Source organism: Nasonia vitripennis, chromosome 4, assembly GCF_009193385.2.
Source record: "Nasonia vitripennis strain AsymCx chromosome 4, Nvit_psr_1.1, whole genome shotgun sequence".
NCBI classification, from domain to species: Eukaryota; Metazoa; Arthropoda; class Insecta; order Hymenoptera; family Pteromalidae; genus Nasonia; species Nasonia vitripennis.
This window is the reverse complement of record NC_045760.1, coordinates 8,863,591-8,884,439: the sequence shown is the minus strand read 5'-3', so window position 1 is coordinate 8,884,439 and position 20,849 is coordinate 8,863,591. Positions and strand designations below refer to the sequence as shown.

The window sequence follows — 20,849 nt, the reverse complement described above, 5'->3', positions numbered from 1 at the left end:
AAGAGTAGAGAAGTGAAAACGTCGGTGATGTACACTCGTGCGCTGCAATTTTCAATCGATCCCTGCAACAAATACCAGAGCACGCGTTTTACAACGCAAATTAAAAACCATTCGTCTCTCCGCGGCGGTTCTTGCGCAGCGCGCCGTTCCCGTTTTTGCGCGCACTGTTCTACACCCGCACGAGAGCTTGCGGGAGAGAGAGAGAGAGCTTTCCAGCAGAGACGGCGCCACGGCGCCAGTGTCTGCTCCCTCTTTGTCCCTCTGGCGGCTGTTTGATTCGCGCTGTCTCTCTTTTGCGCGATTTTCGGCGTGTTATGCGTCGAGGGAATTCGCGTTGCTGGAGGGGTGGGTTTTTCGAGCTTTTTGTTGGGACGCGGATCGGGATTTTTAGTTTGACGGGATTGGCGGTTTAGCTGCATTGATTAATGCTTGCCAGCGAAGGGGGAGGGAGATTTTGGATTTCGGGTGTTTTGCGCGATGGCGCGAGTTGATTTTGTTTGTAATTGATCGATCGATTTTGGAACGAAGGGATGAAGTCGGAAATTGGCGAGACTGGTGTTTACGCGGCCAGAATGATTAGCTATACTTTCGTTGCATGCAAACCAATGTTATTTCGGATATTTAAGTATAACGATAAAACCAACCGATTTCGAAATGAACGCGCTTTTCCGTTACCGGCGATGTTTGAAGTGGATCGATCGGTTTTCGGAACGAAGGGATGAAGTCGGAAATGAGCTACTCATTACATGCAAATCAACGCTACTTCGGATATTTAACAATGATAACAAAAACAACCCATTTCGACGATCAATCCCCGCGAAATTCCAAAAGTTCCTCTCACTCAAACGCCGAAACTCTAAAATCGATTTAGAAATCCTCCAATTCTCCCCCTTACCCTTTCACAACCCTAAAATTCGCGCTCACCCTTCCTCCTACCTCACGTTTTTCTCCGTTTGTTTTTCCCGCCACCGGTACTACCTACTATATATAGAATAGAGAAAGGAGAAGGCAGACACATACACACACGGTAGCTGGCGGAAATGAAGGAGAATGGATGGCCGCCGGTCGAGCAGTTTTTCGCTGCCGCCGCCGCCGAGGGATTTTTCCGCGCGCTCTCGCGCTATTTTTCTTTCTTACGCCGCTGAGCAATTTTCGCGCTGCCGCAATTTTTCGTGCGCGACGAGCTAGAGACGCTGCGCTGCGCAGCGCGCAGAGAGCTCTGTTTATGCGTATAAAAGCGGCCTGTGGCCTTTTTGGAAGTAATTGGTATTTTCAAGGCATACATTCGGAGAGCGCCGAGCTTGAAAGTTCATAATGGCGCGGCGATGCTCCCGGGGCTTTTTTCCTGCGGAGCAGCTTTTTTTCTGTTTTAGGTGCGCGCGCGGCGCGAGGTTTTAAAAGTTTTAGTGGTTTATGAGGCCGCGCGAGAGCTGCGATGCTCCTGCTGCTGCTGTGTGTATAGTTTTTTTTAGAGGGGAGCTTAGCGGGATATTTTTTTGACGAGATGAATTTTTTAACGGTTTCGTATAGGGTGCTTTTATTGTGGAACATTGTAATGATAATTTTTAACTTAGGTATATAGTTTTAATAATGCAAATTAAACCGCTACCATAAAAATCCAGCACAAATCACTTCCCTCGGCTCATAAACCCGCTTATACCGCATACACACGATCTTTCCTACAACCCTTGCTTCTTCCCATCCCCTCTCAAGCAATACATCGCAGGAAAGGATCATACGCGATGCGCGCACGTATACCACACACACTCGAACGCGGAAACGGATAACCCGAGGGGCGCTGATCTCCCCGAAGAGGCTGCGCGCGTATTATGTGTCGCAAGCTCGCGTACGTTCAGGATGTTTGCGAAAGCGAGCGGATATGCGAGCATCTTGACATCCATACCTGCGGCTGGATGTGCTCTGCGTCTGTGTATGCTGATAGAGGATGTTCCGGCAAATTTTTCTTTTCTCGAGGGAGGGTTTATTGTGCGTTACCGAGGGGTTGGATCGTTTGGCGGGGATGATTTTTTTCAGGAGATTTCTTTTACGAGTGCGCGATTATCTATGGCGATGACTAATATTAGTTCAGTGTGCTCTTTTATTGTATAGTTGGATGGTGTGTATGTATCACGGTTGTCGGCGTCTGTGCTCAGCGCGAGTCTTACTACTTATAACTTGAAAAAATATTTTGGTTGAAGTTCGAAAGTTAATGCTCGAATACTTTTGTTTGAATATTCATCAAAAATTAAATATATCTTCTTACTGAAACACAAAAAAAATGATATTTAAAATATATATATATATATATATATATATAAATTTTAAATCGTTTTCGAAAAAAATTAAGAATTAAAATTACAACATCAATTTTAAACGATTCAAAAACACAACGTTCGCGACAATTTAAGAAAATACAGTACACAAAGCGCATAAACCTATCCGCAAAACAATAACATTGCAGTAATCGAGCTGCAGTAAAAGGCCGAAACCTCCTCCACACATCGTACATGCATATCCGCGTTTCGCGAAATTCCAGTGAATCTAGAGTCCGACCATACGTAAATACGTCGCGGTACACACATGTATCTATAGGTATACTCGCAGTGGTATAGCCGACTTATACTTATACTCGCGCTCGGCTGCATAGCGCATCGCGAGTCAGTTCGCGGCCGCTGCACCTGACGCGCATAAAGATACCGGCGGCAAACGCAAATGCCCGAGCGTATGGGTCGCGAAGGAGGCATGTGTGTAGGCGCCGCGCCGCCGTTTGCCCGCGTAATTTGTGGAACAGAGAATGCGAGGAAAGCTGCTGCCGAGAGAGCCGTTTTCGAGTGCGTTTGCGGCGTCTTTTTTATTGCGATAACGCTTTCTCGATTTTTGCAATGATTATTCTCACATTTAGCGTCGCTTTTTATAAAGAAAAAAAAGTCTCGCGTCTACTCATTGTTTTAATTGTACAACGTTAGCTACGCGAACCACGCGTTTACGTAACACAAATTCTTTCATCGTAAGCAGGCAAAGAAAATTACAAAAGAAATATAAAAAATCAACAGAGGTGATAATTGAGCAACGCAAGTCGTATATCCAGATGTTCGAGCGAGTTTTTATTATAAATATAAGGTATAAGATGGTAAGAGCAGATTGTAAATATACCTCGCATGAGTTACAAATCACGGCACACAACAGGGTTCTCTCGCTCGCTCGCTCTTTTTCCTCGAGCTCATCAGTTATTCCGTGCATTGTTGCCCGTTGCTGAAGAACGAGTTTTATACATGTATACGCGCTGCGTGTGTAACACGATGCACACGTGCGCAATGTGTAATTGGCAGTCGTTGAACTCGATATACACATCATATTGTTTTCAAAGAACATGTGTGGACGTTATTTTATAATTAATATTTTTTGTTCATTTTTTATTTTTCATTCGCCGACCCGCATACTCAGCGCGATCGTTTTCATGCTTTTTCTCATTGTTAAACCTACAACTTACTTGAGCTTCTTAATACATACGTAATAATAATCTTTAATACAACTTATTCTCACCCTCGATGCTTGCTTACTTAATCATTTCTGCTTCGATTGTTGCGCGCGTAATTATGAGCGTATAGTATAATAATGATCTTATCGGAGTTGACAACGTAATTGTTTTTCTCGTCCTTTTCTTTCTTTTTGTTTCTCGCGCTTATACGAAAAATTCTTGGCATCTCGAGGAAAAAATCATTGACAATCATATATGCGTACTTCTTTCTGCGTATAATTCGTATTAGTGGTATAGTCGTGTGTATATTTATTAGAAACTTTGTCAACGGTTATCAAATTTCATGTAAAATTCATCATGCGTATCATTATTATTCAATTGATTCGAGGCTTGATCGTGGGACAAAAGATACAATTACAAAAACTTTCTTTCTCAGGACTCTTCGGCTGATTTTCGGATACTGTAAAATACACGTGTAAAATTAGACTCGTAAATAAAAAAAGAAGCGACACACTGCGACGAACGCCAATCTCAGTCGGAATATTCGCGAACCTTAAAATAATATTGCGACTCGATAAAAAAAGATCGTGAGTCTGAACAAAGTAACGCGTTTTGCGAATAGAACGTCCCCTCGTCACTAAACGCGGAGCGCCCATGCTTTTGTGACCAGTGGTTACAACCAATCGCAAATTGGTTTTACTCAAATAAATGCCTTCGCTGTTAACTCCCTTAAACTTTGTTAAATCCTCTCTCACCAGACACACACGCTTACTGGCACATTCACTCTTGCAAATTACTCGAATGGTTATCATTACAGGTATATAAAACTGCGGGCTCTTATACAAATGCATCGATTTTCAGAGCACAGAACATATTTCTGAAAATTTTCTCGTTGGCGATTTTAAAAAAGAAGGCTGTCAAAAATTCGGGTGTATAACAATAATTATTCAAGTAAAGTGCAACGATAAAAGTGTCGGTAAACGGTACTCTAGTATTCTTTGCTTAAGATCACTACACACGTACAAAAAATTACATTCACACTCATGTTTATGCTTCCTTGTGCTTGCGTTCGCAGAACAGACTTTAGAGCACCCACAGTTCATTATTTTTCTTTTTCTTAGCACGTCGATCTCCACTCGTACGTTGCACTACCAACAGCGATAACAAGGTAAAGTTTGGTACTACTCCAGAGTGCACGAAACCAGAGATAGATATAACAGACGATAGGTGGTTTTCTCAACAGAATACATCCTTGTCACAATTGCATTTTTGAATTCTTTGAATCTTCTTAGTACCTTCCAGGAGCTTGGGACTAGAACTGTGGACGCAAACAAATAATTATTCTTTGACCACAAGAAAGATCTTGATGTGAATTCAGTTCTGCACTTACCCTCTTCAAAAACTCTTCGGCACATGTGCGAGCTCTAGCATTCATTGACAGTTTCATTTCACTGATTTCTCTATCAATTTCTTCCATAAAATGAATAACAAAGTCCACAATTTTGTGTTTATACATTTGCTCCGTGTGGATGTTTGTGATCAGGAAGCTAATGTCATAACCCTGTGGAATGAAAAATAGTGTCAAGACTAGTGTAGTGATTTTCAAACATGAGTAATTCCTTTCACTTGTTGCAGTATCACTCAACAATGTTCACCATAGTTGGAGATGAGTCATTGACACAAAACTTAGTTATTCATAAAGTGATTAATCAAAAATGTTAGATGATGAACTAATAAAAAGCATGCATACCGGTATAGGCTTCCTCCTCAAGATCATAAAGTTTTCTGCTCGCATCATCATGAATCTGGTGAACTTGTGACACAGGATTCTCTCCAGGTCGTCCACTTGTTTCACAGCTATGTTTATTCTCATGCTATTTATACTAGATTCGATCAGGACCTTCTCGTTGGCATTCCTACTTATCAGTATTGGCGTCAGGAGCAACTCTTTGCTCGCCTGCACTTCTACCTCTGGCTTGTTGTGCTTTTCCACAATCTGTGAGGAAAAGTTTTCCAGACACATTGCAGCAGTCAGCGTGCGCCTCACTGCTGTGAGGTAAGGCTTTAGAGAGCTCGACTGGAAAAAGAAAAAAACACTGTCAGCAAAGGTATTTCTGAAAGCAGTAGATTGCGTAAAATCGGAGCAAGCTCGCATTTTATCTCAAAACACCATCCGTTATACACATCCCAAAATACCTCGTCCAGTAGTAACCTGACAACGCATCGCACCGCTTGTTTATACTGATATGATAACCCGAACCATCCCAACTCACGAAGCCAACCCGACACCCCGTACTCGGGACGCCTCGAAAACTCTCCTACATTTCTCGGAAAACTCCGAAACTCATAAAATTCCGAGTCCTGGCGTTATATATATCGAAAGACTCCTAACCTCACCTCTCGTGCACACATCCCCGTCCTTTACACTCATATAGGTATATAGGTATATATCCCTTCACGACTCACCATTGTTCGCAGCGCGAAATCTCCGGGCGACCGGCACCTCCTCGAGAATCTCTCCTCTAGTCTCCGCTCTGCTCACGGCTACTCCTCGCAGCAGTTATATCAGTCTCACCGACGGCGAAGCTCAGGTGCGCGAAGGAAGTGACACATCACGTTCGCATCAGCACAGACTGCAGCAGGGGCTGGGTCGTCACTCGCCCGATTCGGCTTTCCCTCGATTCCAGCGCGAGCGCGAGAGAAAAAACGACTAAGGAGAAGAGGAGGAGAAGCAAACGCACCCGGTTTTTGCGGCGACGCATGCGCTGTTGAATGATCGTTTGAGACTTGCTTGTGCGTGTTTTGTCAGCGAGGGCCGAGGAGTTCAAAAGTCGAGTCGAGGGTTTTTTTCTCGGTATGATGGGCTGTGGAGAGCGACACAAACGAGGTTTGTTTTTTGATAATAGTTTTTTATTATGGTCTACAATGCGTGTAAATATTCGGTTGATTCGATATACGTGTAATTTATACATATAAAAAGCTTACAAATTAGACGCTGTTCATCACAATATTCTTGTTAAAAACTAAAGAATCGTAACGTGTAAAATTATACTATAGAGTATGAGTATGAGCTTATGACGATACGTGACAAATTATAAATAGTGATTGTCGATGTGTGGATGCATGATTTGCGGTTATAAATCAGAATTGCTAAATTTTTCGAGACTGAAATTCAGCTCTCTCTGCTGAGTAAAGTATTACAAAAGAGTTGATAACAACAGAAATAGTCTTGTGTAGAAACTTTGCACAATCTTATGAAGAATGTTTGGCACTGATGGGGTATCCCACAATGCGTCAGTGATGATTTTGTTAGTTCGTTGTACAAATAATTTCAGTAAACTAATAAATATATTCATTAATATAAAGAAAACAGTTTTAGGCACTGACGGTGGTTAAAAAAAATGTCTTGCCGTTTACATACAACTAGGCAAATGATCACATGTCATGATTACAATTGACACAAGTTTGATATTTTCTTGTGACTTACATACAGGCATATATACCTTTATATAAAGAGGAAATACATGTAATTTTATTCGTTGAATTGTTGATAAATATAAAAAGTGAATGTGATGCCAGTTCCATAAAATTGAATTAAAAATATTCATAAATATTAATAGTAATTCGGTGCGCACACATGGATTGTAAAAGCGCTGATTTTTAGTAAAATTGAAAAAATTTAAAACATGTGTGCAAATCAATGATCTCCTGATCAATTAAATCTTCCCTAAGGGACTCTTCAAAGATTGTCTAGTATATACTAGACTGGCACTTCAATTCTTACAATTAATTTGAATAATCATTGATACCTAATCTTTTTACCACTTTGACCAATGATTATTCAAACAAACTCTAAAATCCAAAAACACAATGATAACATCCCTGTATTTGCTTAGATATGTAAAAGTCTTATCTAAAATGCTTGGCTTTATTGTACATTATTCGATGTGATTAATATCACTAAGCTATAAAATTAATAAAAACTCTTTGTATATATTACTAAAAAATCTGGATTTAGATTCAACAAATATTTCTTATGGTTTAACATTGTTTGTGAAAATGTAAAATCTACATTTGTTTTTGTTTTTTTTAATTTGTGCAATTGACATTTTGATAAACCAATCCAGATCGTACGTATTTTGTAGAAAAGTTTGTACACATATTGCTGTATAATATCAATGTCTGTTAAGTTTTGTGCACTAAGTTCTAGATTCGACTGTAACTTTTTGCACAAAACTTATATAATTTTAGCCCAAACACTGCAATAAACTTATTCAAGTAGACCTAATTTCCATTTCGTTGCAGTAATCATAAATTGGAACCTCTGGTGGAGGTGGTGGCTCACGAGGCAAGCAGCTTCGAGTTATGGCAACAGTGAGAAGAGTAACAGTAGAAGCTGCAGCAACGTGCCAAGAAAACGTGAGTGCAATTTTCTCCAAATTCAGAGGCTCGGTGCGATACACTCGGACCATGTGTGCGATCCATTCTCCATGCAAAAGAGTTGTGGCTCCTCTCAACAACTTAACTTCAGGCCACACCAACTCCAGTGTCACGGCTATACTAGTCATCCACACAATGGCAGCTAGGATAAGATTGACTACAGGGCTCTCGCTCAAGCTGGCCCACACAAAAAGAAATCCTTCAATGAAGAAGCTTTGTGCCAGAGCCATTTTCGACAGGCCATCACTGATGTTCCGAGGAAAATAAAAATGCAGAACATCTACCAGACCAGAGAAAGCAAAGAATAGGTAAATAGTGGCGTGCACTACTTTAGGTGAGACTATTCCTGAATTTGGTAGGCCACCAGTCAACGTTCCAGCTAATCCAATGGCTGTTGCAATCAGTTTCAGGCATCCCTCGATCGGATGGCCATTTAGCATCTCCAGGCATGTCTTGCGGAAGCGGAGTATCAAGCCCAACTTGGGACTCTCTCTGTGCTGGCGTGGCTTTGGGCGGACATACCACAGTCTTGCATACTCACAACACCACTTCAGTCCAAATGCATAGAAAATGCAGCCAGTCAAAAGGTAGGGCAAGTGATTTTCTCCTCCAGCCATCTTTGTGTCTGGAATATACAATTTATTTTACAAAATCATACTGCAGATATTACAGGAATCTTTTATTTTTATACATATTTAGTAACTATAAGCGAACAATTATTTGCCATAACTCAAGGAGAGCACATCCAAATCTACTGTAGGTTAAAATAAACAGATGTGCTAGTACGTAAAAGGGCACTATAAATAGCCCTGATACAATTCAGAAATATGACTAACAAGGCAAACAGTCAACCCACCCATAGAAACCGAACGCAATGTACTTATGTCGAGCGCTTAAAGATTAACCGCCGAAAAAGCACTATACTCACTTGCTGCATAGGCTGGCCGCAGGCATAACTCGACGACAAATTAAATGCGAGAGATGCCAAGCCGAGATTCCGTCGTGCGAACAAATTACATTGTCCTCGAAAAGCAAACACGCGCTTCCGCTGCCCAACTATATGCAGCCGCCCCTGCGCTATATACATATAAAGGAAAACATAACCTGCAGTCCTGCCTAGCGACGCATTTGCATAACTCAGTCGGTAGAGTAAGAAGAGTGTTGACATTTTTCACGGCAGATGGTACTGTGTGTTTGTAAATGGGGACAGTGAGTGCATTGTTCGCGAGCGCATCAGAGGTGCGTGCATGTATACTTGCGCTTTTCGAATTGATAACAAGCAGGTGGACTTGCTAGTATGCTGTTATCGGTGTGGATTTAAGCTTATTCAAATATTTTGTGATTATGGTTTTTTTCTGAGTTTGGCTACCGTAATTCTTCTGAGGGACTCGTTTTACAAGTATTAAATTTTCCAATTTTGAGTGTCACAAGCTTGCAAAATAGCAATTTCAAAAGAATCTTTAAACACTTCTAGCACTATAAAAATCTCACAAAAAACCAATTTGCAAGCTATTTCCTCAACTTGCATATTCGACATCGTCGCCTCATCTCTCGCGAATATCACTCCTCCCTCGCCGCGCACACCTGACATCAAAAACGTGTCACCCACTCCTCTGCCCCTTCACACATTTTCATTCATTACTCGACACTTTTTCTGTTCACCCATCAGGCATTTCATCGTGAAAAAAAGCGAGTGACTCCAGGAAGCAGCAGAAGAAGAAGTTAAAAAGCCGGCGAGAGCGAGTCGGATTGGCTTGTGCTTCTCCTCCACCTGCCGCGCCATTGGCTCCGCTCTTTCTCTCTTCCACGCTGTGTCCCACGAACGTTCCGCTCCAAGAGCTTCTCTCTATATACAGAGCGGCCGGGAGCGAGAGAGAGAGAGAGAGAGAGAGAGAGAGAGTCAGCAGCAGCCGCGGTGCGGCATTCATTCACGGCTCGCGATGCTGAGCGCATGACACGCCGAGACGACCGCTCCGCGCTCACACGGCCAAGTTTACGCGCGCGCGAACGCGCGTTTGTGCTGTACAGTTCGTAATACGCGGCTGCGTTTCTATATCGTTGGGATTCCCTGGTTGCAAGATGTGATTGTTGGTTGAGGAAGTTATTTTTGTTTCTGTTCTTTGGTTTATTTTGCGTTCGATTCGATCAGTGACTGGTGACTGGAAGACGTTGTTGTGAACCGTTGGATCAGTGCGCAATAAACGCGATTATTCACGTTTGTTAGATGCAGTGTTTTTTTGCATTTCTGGTGATTCAGGATCTCTTCACTGGCGCGAGACCCGGCGATGCGGACGTAATTTATGGTGAGCGCTGCATAGACTATTAACGTTTAAGCTTCCGCGAGGATCTCCGTGCGTGCGGGGACCGGTTAAAATCCGAGATCGGCATTATCGTTCTGCAAATTAATCCTGGGCTCTATACACGTCGAACGTTATCCGGAACCAGTTACACGCGTTAATAGTTACGGTTCAGCCTTATCGAGGACTGGTTAAACAGTTACCTCTAACTAATCGCCGCTCGTATACCCTTCAACTGTTGCAAAGTAAAATCGTCGCCAGAGGCATCGTTACACATAGTTTTCCAAACAATATATCCGCGATTCATTTTCAACAAAGCGTCAGCTCGCGCGTGTATATAATAGAAACGAGCACAAACGAGTTTGCAAGCCGCTCCGGCGCGTTACACACTGCATTCGCCGGAAACCGATAAACTTTCCAGCTTCTCGAGTCCACTTAGCGAAACGCGCAAAACCATCCGCGGCGCGCACCGCTCGCCAGTGTAATCGAGTTTACCTCGTCCGCGCGCATGCACCTCAAAATCGCATTACCCGTACACGCGCTTCCCGCAAAAATTTAACTCATCCCCGACTGCTGCTGCTGCTTTCATCGCCGCAAAAAGTGTCTCTCGCGGTCTATCTCATAATTTCGCGCGGAATATACTTTTCCGTTGGCTGCCGCGGCGCTGCGGCGCATTTTTGCTCTCTAACGAGCAAAAAAAAGAGAGAGAGAGAGAGAGAGACTCGAGCGTACGGAGGGAAAAAGCGGCTCGTTGATAGTCCCCCGCGCGTGAGATGCGCCGAGGAGTTAACGTTTCGAGGGTAGGAATCGTAAAGTTCGCTGGAATAGGCTGTCGACGAGTGAAATTCTTCGGCGGAGGTTTCTTTTTTCCAACGGGATGTGCGCGCGCGTTGGGTTGTTTCGTGCGTTCGGGATTAATTGTTGTCGGCGAGACAGAGAGAGAAAAACGGGAAGAGAGATGTGAGGGCGTTGGATTGTTTTGAAATGTGATGTCTGTTTTCTCCGCGTGGATGACGTTATGGGTGACAGCGATTATTGTTTTAAAGTTACACTATTGATTGGTTTTGTTAAAAAATAGGTTAATTTTGTCCCATCGTCATTATTGTATAATATTGATAACGTTGACGCAACTGCACAAAACATAAATTTGCCCTTCAGACACACACACTCTTGACGCGACTCAATTTCAAAACGCCGTATCATAATCCCCCCGACACACGTAATACACTGCACCTACATTCGACTTTAAATTGTATAGGTAAATGGTGTACACGCATACCAAGTCGAAATCGATATAGTTATAATGCCGTATTGACGGCGACGGCGCGCAACATTTTCCAACACGACACTGTACGGCGCTGCACCGCGAGGTAAATGTATGCTTCGCCAATAATAGCCGAACTAAATTTTCGACCTGATAGACGTCGGCGATATCAATGACCTGCAAATGAATTTGCCTAATTGGGTATAGCGTTACGCTACGAAAGCCATAAATCATTATCATTTTTTCAGGGCTGTCACTACATCGACCCACGATTTATATACCCTATACGCGCGCGTTGCTAAGTTAAAGCCGCTGCGCGATATTACGATATATTGAACAATTAACCTACAAAGATATGTTATTAATACACCTCCTTTTTTCTCTCGACCAAATTAAACAAAGCTTTTTTTACTCCGAGTGTTCTGTATCTCTTAATTATCGACCGAACGCGAAATCGAAAATGTTATTAATGATGCCGGAATTTCGAAATGTGTAATAGCGTCATAGTGCAGCAGTATACGATAAAAAAGAAACTTTTATTTCCCCAATACAAATATACACTGCAGAACGTCAGAAATCACAAAGAAAATCGATCTGACTCACAGCTCACCTATGCGCGGACGAAAAATCACTCGCGAATAAAATCATGCTCACGTATCACACACAATGCCACCGCATATTCCCTTTTACGCGATATATATCCATAGCTATACGCATGTATATCCCCCGGATATCTGCAACAACAGCAGCCGCCGCTTTGATTGACGATCGAGAGCCGAGATCTATCTCACCGCCGTTGCTGCAGTGAAAGTATAGACACGTTCACGTCCTGTATATACATAGCTATATGTATACGCGTGCGTAGAGTGCGTTTTATAATGCAATGTATCTATCTTGATCGAAACCCGCTGATATATGATATTAAAATGACGAAATTGTAGATGCTGGACTTATTGTGCCTTGTGTTCTCTCTCTTGGCTTTTTTTTCGTTCGTCGCCGGTGTAAAACTCCGCGAAATTTATCGGTTTCTCGCAAGTAGGTCGTTTGCGAGTGATATACATTTTTTTAGAGTTGGATATTAGATCGTCACATTTCGTCTGCGGCTGTGTGTATACAAGACCATCAGAGGTATTCGCTTGTGTTACGTGCATAGTGTATTTTTTGCTTGTTATTGGTTCAGCGTTAACTAGGTCTGTTACGTCTCTTTAATTACAGTGCGAGAGGCTTTTTAAAGGTGATTTTATAACTCGATGTTTTCACTTAATTTAGTTTTTACGAACGGACTCGCGATATTTATGCATTCCTTTAATGACGAAATACTTACTCTTACAGGGCGGCCGCCGAAGGATTTTTTTGTCGCTGCGAGTAATAACGTAACTGAATAGCTATGGATACTGCTTTTTACCGAGGGATTATTATTACGGCAAAAATGCAAATTCGTCATTGCGTAAAATTACTCTCTTACGCCGAGAACAATTATTTTAAAACAATGACGCGCAGTCGCGAGGTGCGATAAATAAAAGATCATAAACGCGTGGCAATATCCAAGTTACGAAATGAAAAGTACACACAGAAACCATAAAGCATGATCGAAAGCCCGAGACATTTTGATAAATTATCATCGTATCCTTCGCGGCATTCGACCATACACACAGAGTAAAACTCTCCGCGTTTCTCAATTCCGCCAAAGAAGCAATATAAAAATGACTTTCCCGATGATTATAAATCTCGCGCGCGCGCGACTATGTCTCTTCTCTCTACTCGAAATTCTCGCGAAGGGACTATGCAAAAAGGCGCGCAGAGGAAGGAAAGGAGCAAACAATGAAAAATAAACGACGGGAGGTCTACAATTTTTGCAATTCAAGTCGCCGTGTTATTACGTGCACGAAGGAGCATAAGCCACTCTCTCTCTCTCTCCCTCTGCCTTCTTAATGTTTCGCTGAATTTTAAGCAGGCACATAAGTGTATACGTGCGCGCACCTATATGTATACATGTGTCTCCTCTCTTGTCTCTTGTCATTTATCTAATGAATGTTATTACCGGGGAATTTCTTTATTTATTATATTTCGCCGGGGCGAAGTCGCGCCGCGGTGTAAAAATTTATGGTTACGCTGTGGAAGGGGAGGAGGGGGGATCATATTGGAAATTGCGCGCCGGAATAATTACGCGACGCGCATAATTCGAGCAGCGATCTGCTTTATGAACATCGAGTTTTATTCATAAGTCTCGTTGTTTATAGTAACGAGCGAGTTATTTATTGTCGTAAGTGGAGCTTCTATACTAATGCGTCGCGTTCTCTCGTTGTATAAAGTTGAAATAAGAAAAAACTCGATTTTGTAAGGGCGTCGCGAATTATAGCAAATTGTGATTACACACTACCGTGTGTACTTCATACGTGATTTGGTTTTGTATTGTCGTCGGACACCGACTCTCTGCAGAATTTTTTCGCGTAATTATAATTTCGAGTAATAACGGGGGCTTCTCTCTCATTCATCAAAAAATTTTTTTAAATACTCATATATTTTACTGTCACGCGTGTGCGGCGAGGCTGCTTTTTCTGGCGAAAAGTACGTGATGCATCATTTGCATCTCTTGCGTATACACCCGATGCTAAGTACGTTTCGTAAGTACTTCGCGACGGAAAAAATTCATTATCAATATCTTGACGCTGAATTACATTGAATTATTCAGTAATTGCATCAAGGGAGTCTGTATTTTATCTTCAATTTCACTGACAAAGTGGAGCAACAAAAATATTCTTTATAATCAAAAGCGTAAAAGGCACTATTACAACGGACTAATCACCGGGGTTTGATGGCCGTTAATTAATAGCTCGTCCTTGTAATCTTTATTTTTCTCCTCGGCTAATAGTTTCTGACTAATGGCAGCAGCTAGTCCTGAAAGTATCTTATGATTAATAACTTTAGCTTTCTAAATCGCGCGCAAAACACTTTTACGCGATTAATACCCGTAATTATCCTATTTAGAATATTTCTACGAATTTTTTCCCTCATCCCATAAACACCTTCTCGAAATATACCGTAATTGATATTTCCATTTCGAACCCGCGCACGACATTAATAACGCGCCAAAATTATGATACCAACCGAGTCCTTTCGGAATATTACCTATAAATATATTCAGGACTTACAAGCATATACACTGCCACCGGTAAACCTGCGAACAATTTGCATGAGAAACTAAACAGTGTGCTACAGCTGAATTCTTAATTTTTCCACGCGCGTGCGCATACTGCACGCGTCCGTAAAGTTTAGAGTTTCATTTCAATGCACATAACTTGGATGTATATCCGCGGATAACAGTTTTTTAACAACTGCGCATTGCCTAATCCCACTATACACACACAAACAGACACGAGAAGAAAAATCCAGTCATTACAACCGTCGCGAGTGCGCACACTCGAAATCCACTAGCTCCGCGCGCGTGCATGTGTACATTCCACGCCGGTTATTTTATATTCAATTTTCTAAGTCCCTAAAGCGCATTAAAAACGAGGCGATCCCCTCGCTGTGCGAGTAGCGCAATTTTGCGATGTAAATGCGCGCAAAACCGCAGAGAGGCGAATTGCGAAATAAGCCGGGTTAATTTAGCCGGGAGATTCGAAATTCCGAGTTTCTTTTCTTTTTTTTTTCTTTTCACGCGAGTCTCGAGTTTACGCTCGATTAGCGGAGTTAATTACGACTAAATGCCCTCCGTTGTTTATTTTTTTCTTTCGTTCGTCGATTGGCTTTTTCACCGACGATCGTCCGCGAGATTTATTGCGAGCGTGTGAAAATTTTAGAAAGGCATATACTATATAACGATAAGCGCGCGTATACAGAATTAATACGAGACCTCCTTCTTCCGCAGAATCTCCATTCAGCAGCAGCGAATAATATTCCCAGCGGTGCACTTGCACGTGTCACATTCGCGAGATTCATTCACCTCGCGCGCGCTATCGGGCTGCATATCCGACGATTATCCTTTGCGTCGCGACAACGCCTTCTATCGTGACTCTTCTCCGAAACGAGCTTATATATATTATATATTCACTGTCATTAGCGCAAATGCAGCTTCGCTCGTCGCTGGAAACGCGACATCAATCTTTCGCTGCTTCCGGGAGATAATAATGGCGCTACGTACGCGGTCACGCATACGATTATTCGTCAAAACTCGTGCGAGTGCGGAGATGCGCGACGTGTGTGTTTATGTCTCTTTGAATTTTTATTTTCGAGGCGGCGAGGGTTTTAGGGCGAAATTAGCCGCGTCTGCAGCTCTCGGGAATTATATACCTCTGTCTGTGTACACGCCTTATTTGCATAACGCGATGATTGACTTTCGGGTAAGAGAAAGAGAGGACCTGCCTTCTTTGGTTTTTCGAGTCGATTTTATGGGCTTTTAGGGTGTACGTGTGTATAAAAGGCGAGCGCTCGCGCGACTATTAGAGGTGTAATTAAATTGATGGAACCGCACTGATAAGCCTGGTATTTATTGCTGGCGAGAGAGGAGTGTTTTCGCGTGGGATATGCGTACGTATATACGAAAAGGAGAAACTTTTTATTTGCGGGATTGATTTCAGAGGAGATAAGAGCGGCTTGATTTAACGGTTGTGTAATAAACGCTACTCGCGCGCGCGTTGATGTATTCGGAAATCGGCGATTTATCGGCCGCCTTTTTTCGCGACCGCTGAATGCGATGCGCGAGAAGAGAAGTGATATTTTAACGGGTGATGCAAAAAGCGCGGCGGAATTTTTTCTTCGTTTGAAATTTGCATATCTATAACAAAAAGTATAAACGCGCGAAAGGTGTGACAAAGTTACAGAAATATACCGTGTGGGTATTTTAATTAATAGCCGCGATAAAAAGTTGTCCGACTGCGGCGATATCTGCTCTCGCGCGCATCCTTTGCTGTATCGCCACCCACGCGCTTGTATAATCATCGTGCGTTTATATATACATACGCGAAAGCGCATCTCGCGAAATGAAATTCCTGCCGCGCAAGAGAGGCTAATTATTCTATCAACCGGGGGCTGCAGCATCGGGAGAAAAAGCTCATGGGCGATCGCTTAATCGTCATGCGTGTGTGCACGCATGAATATACATATGCTGCTGCCGGCAAAAAGGTTGTCACTCCTGTGTGGCACAGGTGTAGATCCAAGGCTTGGGGCGACGTTATTTTTCTCTTGCACGTCGACGTTGTTTATATATTTTTAGAAGAATGGCAATACTCTTATGTTTAAAATTTCGAATTTTGTTGATTCTCGTCGAAAAGATAACGATTCATCCTTTACATTCCTCTCTCTTCCCTTTCCCATATCGCCGTCGTCCTTCCTCCCCCCGCCTCTCAAGGATATTCATCAGGGTAATGACAATGCTCGGAAAAAGTAACTTTGTTGCGCGGCTAACCAATGACCGTATAAATGCACATTTGTGCACTTACTCTTGTACACCCAGCCATTCGTCCCCCGTACGCACACACGTACGCATTATGCAGCTGCAGCAACGGCGGCAGCAGCAACTTCGCTGCGAAGGACGAAGCCGGTGTAATAACTGTAATAACGACGTACTGCGCCGACTCCCTCCACGTATAAAAGCCAGCTCCTTTTTTCATCAAGACGGACGATTCGACTCTCTCTCTCTCTCTCTCTCTCTCTCTCCGTGTGTACACAGCAGCAGCAGCAGCAGCAAGAGCAGCCTTTGCCCCCTCGAGCTGTAGAATAATCGAAAAAAGGAGTAGTACACACTGCAGTGCGCTGATTACACGCTTGGGAAATGGATGCGCCGACGAAGAGAGGAGTGTGTGTATATAGTAGCTCGAATTTTCTTCTCGGCATGTGTTGTCGTCGTCGTCGTCGTTCTTTCGTGTGCATGGAATTTTTCCGCGGGTAGACTAGTTTTAGGATGTAGGCGAGTGAGTTAGGCGGAATTGATGTTGCGCAAATGTGGGTTATTTCGCGGAGAATCTTGCATTTATAATTGCAGAGTGGATCTGCAGTGCAGAGATGATTATATTTCGAGAACTGAGAGCAGGGAGAGATTTCGTATGCGATGTGTGTTTTGATGTAACCGATGCTGGCGCTTCGACTCCTTGCGTCGCTGAGTATAAGAGAGTTCCCGCAGTGACTCTCTCTCTCTCTCTTACTCGATTCATTAATTATCTTTATAAATGTCCGGCGCGTATTAAACAGAGCGGAAAAATCACTCTCGCTTTTACGACATTTGCTTTACATAACTCGTACGCGTACACTCGACGAAAGTCCCAACAAATTTACACATTCATTAAATACACGATTCATAAAATATGCAAAATTATTCAAATCGTTATTCTCGCACCAGCCTCCGAAAATAAATAAACAAGGAACTCTCGACAAAAGCCTGCACCGTTCAGAATCAATAATCCTCGACAAAAAGAACGGCTAAACCAACATCCAAAGCATGAGTCGATGATAGCCAGGCTTTCTCTCTCTCTCTCTCTCTCTCTCTCTCTCTCTCTCTCTCTCTCTCTCTCTCTCTCTCTGCATCTCGAAAAATCTTCTTCCCAACCGGTATAGAGCAAGAAAGACAGAACCTGCAGCAACGGCAGCATCCGTGGCTCAGCGACGGTAATAAAGTATATCGAGCCGCGATACAAAGGGGCCCGTTGATCTCTCGCTACCGCTGCAGCTACCACTTTCCGGGAGAGGAAAAACGGGTCCTCGGCTGCTGCTGCTCGAGCGCAAGGCTATTCATTAGCGCGCGCGGAAAAATAAATAGAATGTAGATCTAACGGGGCGCGCGCACATCGCCCGCGAGTTATGTGGAGTTTATAAGGGATATCTGATTAGAGCGAGTGTATGGTGGCACGATTTAGGTGAGCGAGAGGGTCTGTGTGGCGCTTAGAGTTATACGAGAGAAAGAGATTTTGTTGTTGCCGGTGTGACACAGTTGCGGGAGAAGTATTTTATGGGTTCGCTTCTTGGGGGATGGATCAACGATGGCACTGATGTGTTATTTTGCTTACGTCATCGCTATCACGATTCCGTGCTAGAGATTCGTTTCGTTTTTTGAATAATTTTTTATTACCGTATTCAATGAACGAAGCGTAAATCTTTGCGCTCCAGAGTACACAAACCCGATGATAAATGCAAATTCAGATAAGACTGGTATATCCACATTTTATTTTCTAAAATTAATTCTAACGCGCGAGAATCACCGGAGTTTATCACCCAGCAGAGCATTTGAAAAAGGTTCATAACTTCAATTAAACTTTGTGCAATCTTCGAAACGAGCACAGGGAGCACACATTCTCAGAAGTTAAAATCCTAGAACGCGCTAACGATCGTGCACTCGAAAAAGAGGAAATAATCGACTGACCCACATAATACCGCGCGTAATCCGTAAAAATCCGCTCATAAGCCATCCGGTACAAATACCCCGGCGCAATCCAACGAAATATCTATCGCATTAGTACACACACAGACACACATACATGGGCGCAGTGCTGCGCATAATTGAGGAAATCATTACAGCCATTGGTTCTCGATCGCGCCCCTTATCTACTTCTCTCTCGCTTGCGATACGCATCGCGGCTTGCGCTACTGCAGCAGCAGCAGCAACAGCTCGATCTATCGCGTGCGAAAAGACACGGAGATGGAGCCGAGAGATATGGCCACAGAGCAGCTCCCGTATGTAGAAACGAGACTGTGTACGTACGTGGATTTACAAATAGAGATAGATGTATAGAGGTGTGTGTATGTGTGTCGAGTGGGTGAAAAATTGTGCAAAGGGGGAATATTGATAAAGGAAGTCTGGGGGAAACGTGGGTGTATTTATGCCGATATGGATTTGTCCGAATGTGAATGAATTTTCGTGATTAGAATTGTATAACTTAAATGGAGAAATTCGTGCATTGAGTTGTAATTTACGATTTATGACTGCGCATAGCTTTTCTAGAGTACGAAATCGGTATCCCGAAATCGCACTTTCATTTCTAATCTCGATCGACACTTCAATCAAACCGGTCAAAAGCCACCGATTACATTATCCGATCGTACAAAAATTTATTTTTCCGAGAAAAAGAAACGGGCCACGCCATGTGATAAATAACCCAAACCGATTTTTCTCCGATCACACCGCGCGCATAATAGCTTCCATTCCAGCCAGTTCATAACTCCCTCGGATATCAATCAACAAAATATCTCAGCTGCGCACGGCAAAAAACGAAAGGAAAAAATTTCTCGCAAACCCACGCTGTTTTCCAACCAGCTCGCTGCAGTAGCCGCTCGTAAAAGTGTCCGCAATATACCGCACACATATACTATATAACACAGCGCCGCACGCGCGCAATCAATGATTCGGCGCGCCGCGTGAATGAGAAGGTATAGTCACGCTTCGGCTGCACTTGTAATCGCTTCTCCCACTCCCCGCTACCACGAGTGCATGTAATCCGCGCTTGATCTGTCTCTATGGATCTTTCTTTTTTTCTCCTCCCGAGTGCTTTTAGTCGGTCGAGCATGAATTTTAAATTGCCGGCATTGTTGCACTCGCTTTTTTCTGCTTGGGTTTAATTAGCTCTCGATAGGTATATCGCATTACGGCTTTGCTAATTGCAGGGAGTCGTGCCGAGGGATTCGAATTGTTGTTCCCCGGCAGCTGGTTGCGCTTTTTACCGTGTAAAATATGTGGTATATTCCAGTGGAGCTTGTGAAGGGTTCGTTCTGAATTTTTGAGTGACTTGCGATTCGCGCGCTGTGTACGGTCGGCTCTTAAAATACACAGACGTCATTCGAAAGCAAAGAAGGCGGAACGAAGTGTTGAGTTGAGATCTTTATGTCTAAATTTCTCGCCGAGAAATAATAGAAGCAATTTTTTTTTTTTTTTTGAGAACTCTTAATTGTACCTTTTCTATAGTTTTTTTCTATGCATTTGCGACGACGGGAAACAGCGCGTGCCGGAAACGGTTAATTAGACGGTAAAACTCGATCAAGCATGATTATCCATTCACTGACCATAATTTCCTTTCACCATTATCTTAAAAATACTCCAGTGCATACACTGCGACGACGGGAAACATATCTGTCGTCGAGAAATAATCATTGTTGGTAAATAGTGGCGCGAGACACTTTCGAGATATTCGCCAGTCGCCGGATTTATCTCTTTGGCATGAATAAACTTAACAAAACTCAAAGGGTGTTCTGAACTCGTTTCTATAAATTCATCGCGTCCACTTGACCCAACGGATGTGTGCTGTAAAAGCGTCAGAGAGCCAGCGGCGGTAGTTCGCCTTGAAAAATATATTTTCGTCGGCAATTTCGCGACGCGTCAGCAACTTATTACCGCCAATTAATCACTTTCCCGCTGCTTTTTGGCCGTCGGCGTAGATCAATGGAA

General features: G+C 43.0%; 3 protein-coding genes across 7 annotated transcripts in view; 1 reads left to right on the top strand and 2 right to left on the bottom strand.

Annotated features, from left to right (window-relative positions):
* Positions 1-3,676: 3,676 nt before the first annotated feature.
* Positions 3,677-6,137, bottom strand: ARPC4 (actin related protein 2/3 complex, subunit 4, 20kDa). The gene is made up of 4 exons (NM_001170894.1): positions 5,945-6,137; positions 5,229-5,555; positions 4,869-5,039; positions 3,677-4,796 (listed from the first exon to the last, which is right to left on the bottom strand). Exons 1-4 carry the CDS (start codon positions 5,945-5,947, stop codon positions 4,791-4,793), a joined length of 507 nt encoding a protein of 168 aa, NP_001164365.1. The 5' UTR covers positions 5,948-6,137; the 3' UTR covers positions 3,677-4,790.
* Positions 6,138-6,366: 229 nt separating this feature from the next.
* On the bottom strand, positions 6,367-9,064 carry LOC100118914 (transmembrane protein 45B). The gene is made up of 2 exons (XM_003426391.5): positions 8,847-9,064; positions 6,367-8,543 (listed from the first exon to the last, which is right to left on the bottom strand). Exon 2 carries the CDS (start codon positions 8,533-8,535, stop codon positions 7,753-7,755), a length of 783 nt encoding a protein of 260 aa, XP_003426439.1. The 5' UTR covers positions 8,536-8,543; positions 8,847-9,064; the 3' UTR covers positions 6,367-7,752.
* LOC100679901 overlaps positions 8,403-20,849 on the top strand; it is a 91,197-nt gene continuing 78,750 nt past the window's right edge. For 3 of the 5 annotated variants that reach the window (XM_003426390.4, XM_008208516.3, XM_008208513.3), the window contains exon 1: positions 9,832-10,221. In XM_003426390.4, coding sequence (XP_003426438.1) covers positions 10,219-10,221 — 3 coding nt within the window. In that variant the 5' untranslated portion in view covers positions 9,832-10,218. Of the gene's footprint in view, positions 8,506-9,831; positions 10,222-20,849 lie in introns of those variants that run through there. The other 2 variants (XM_032599360.1, XM_032599359.1) reach the window with 1 other exon arrangement.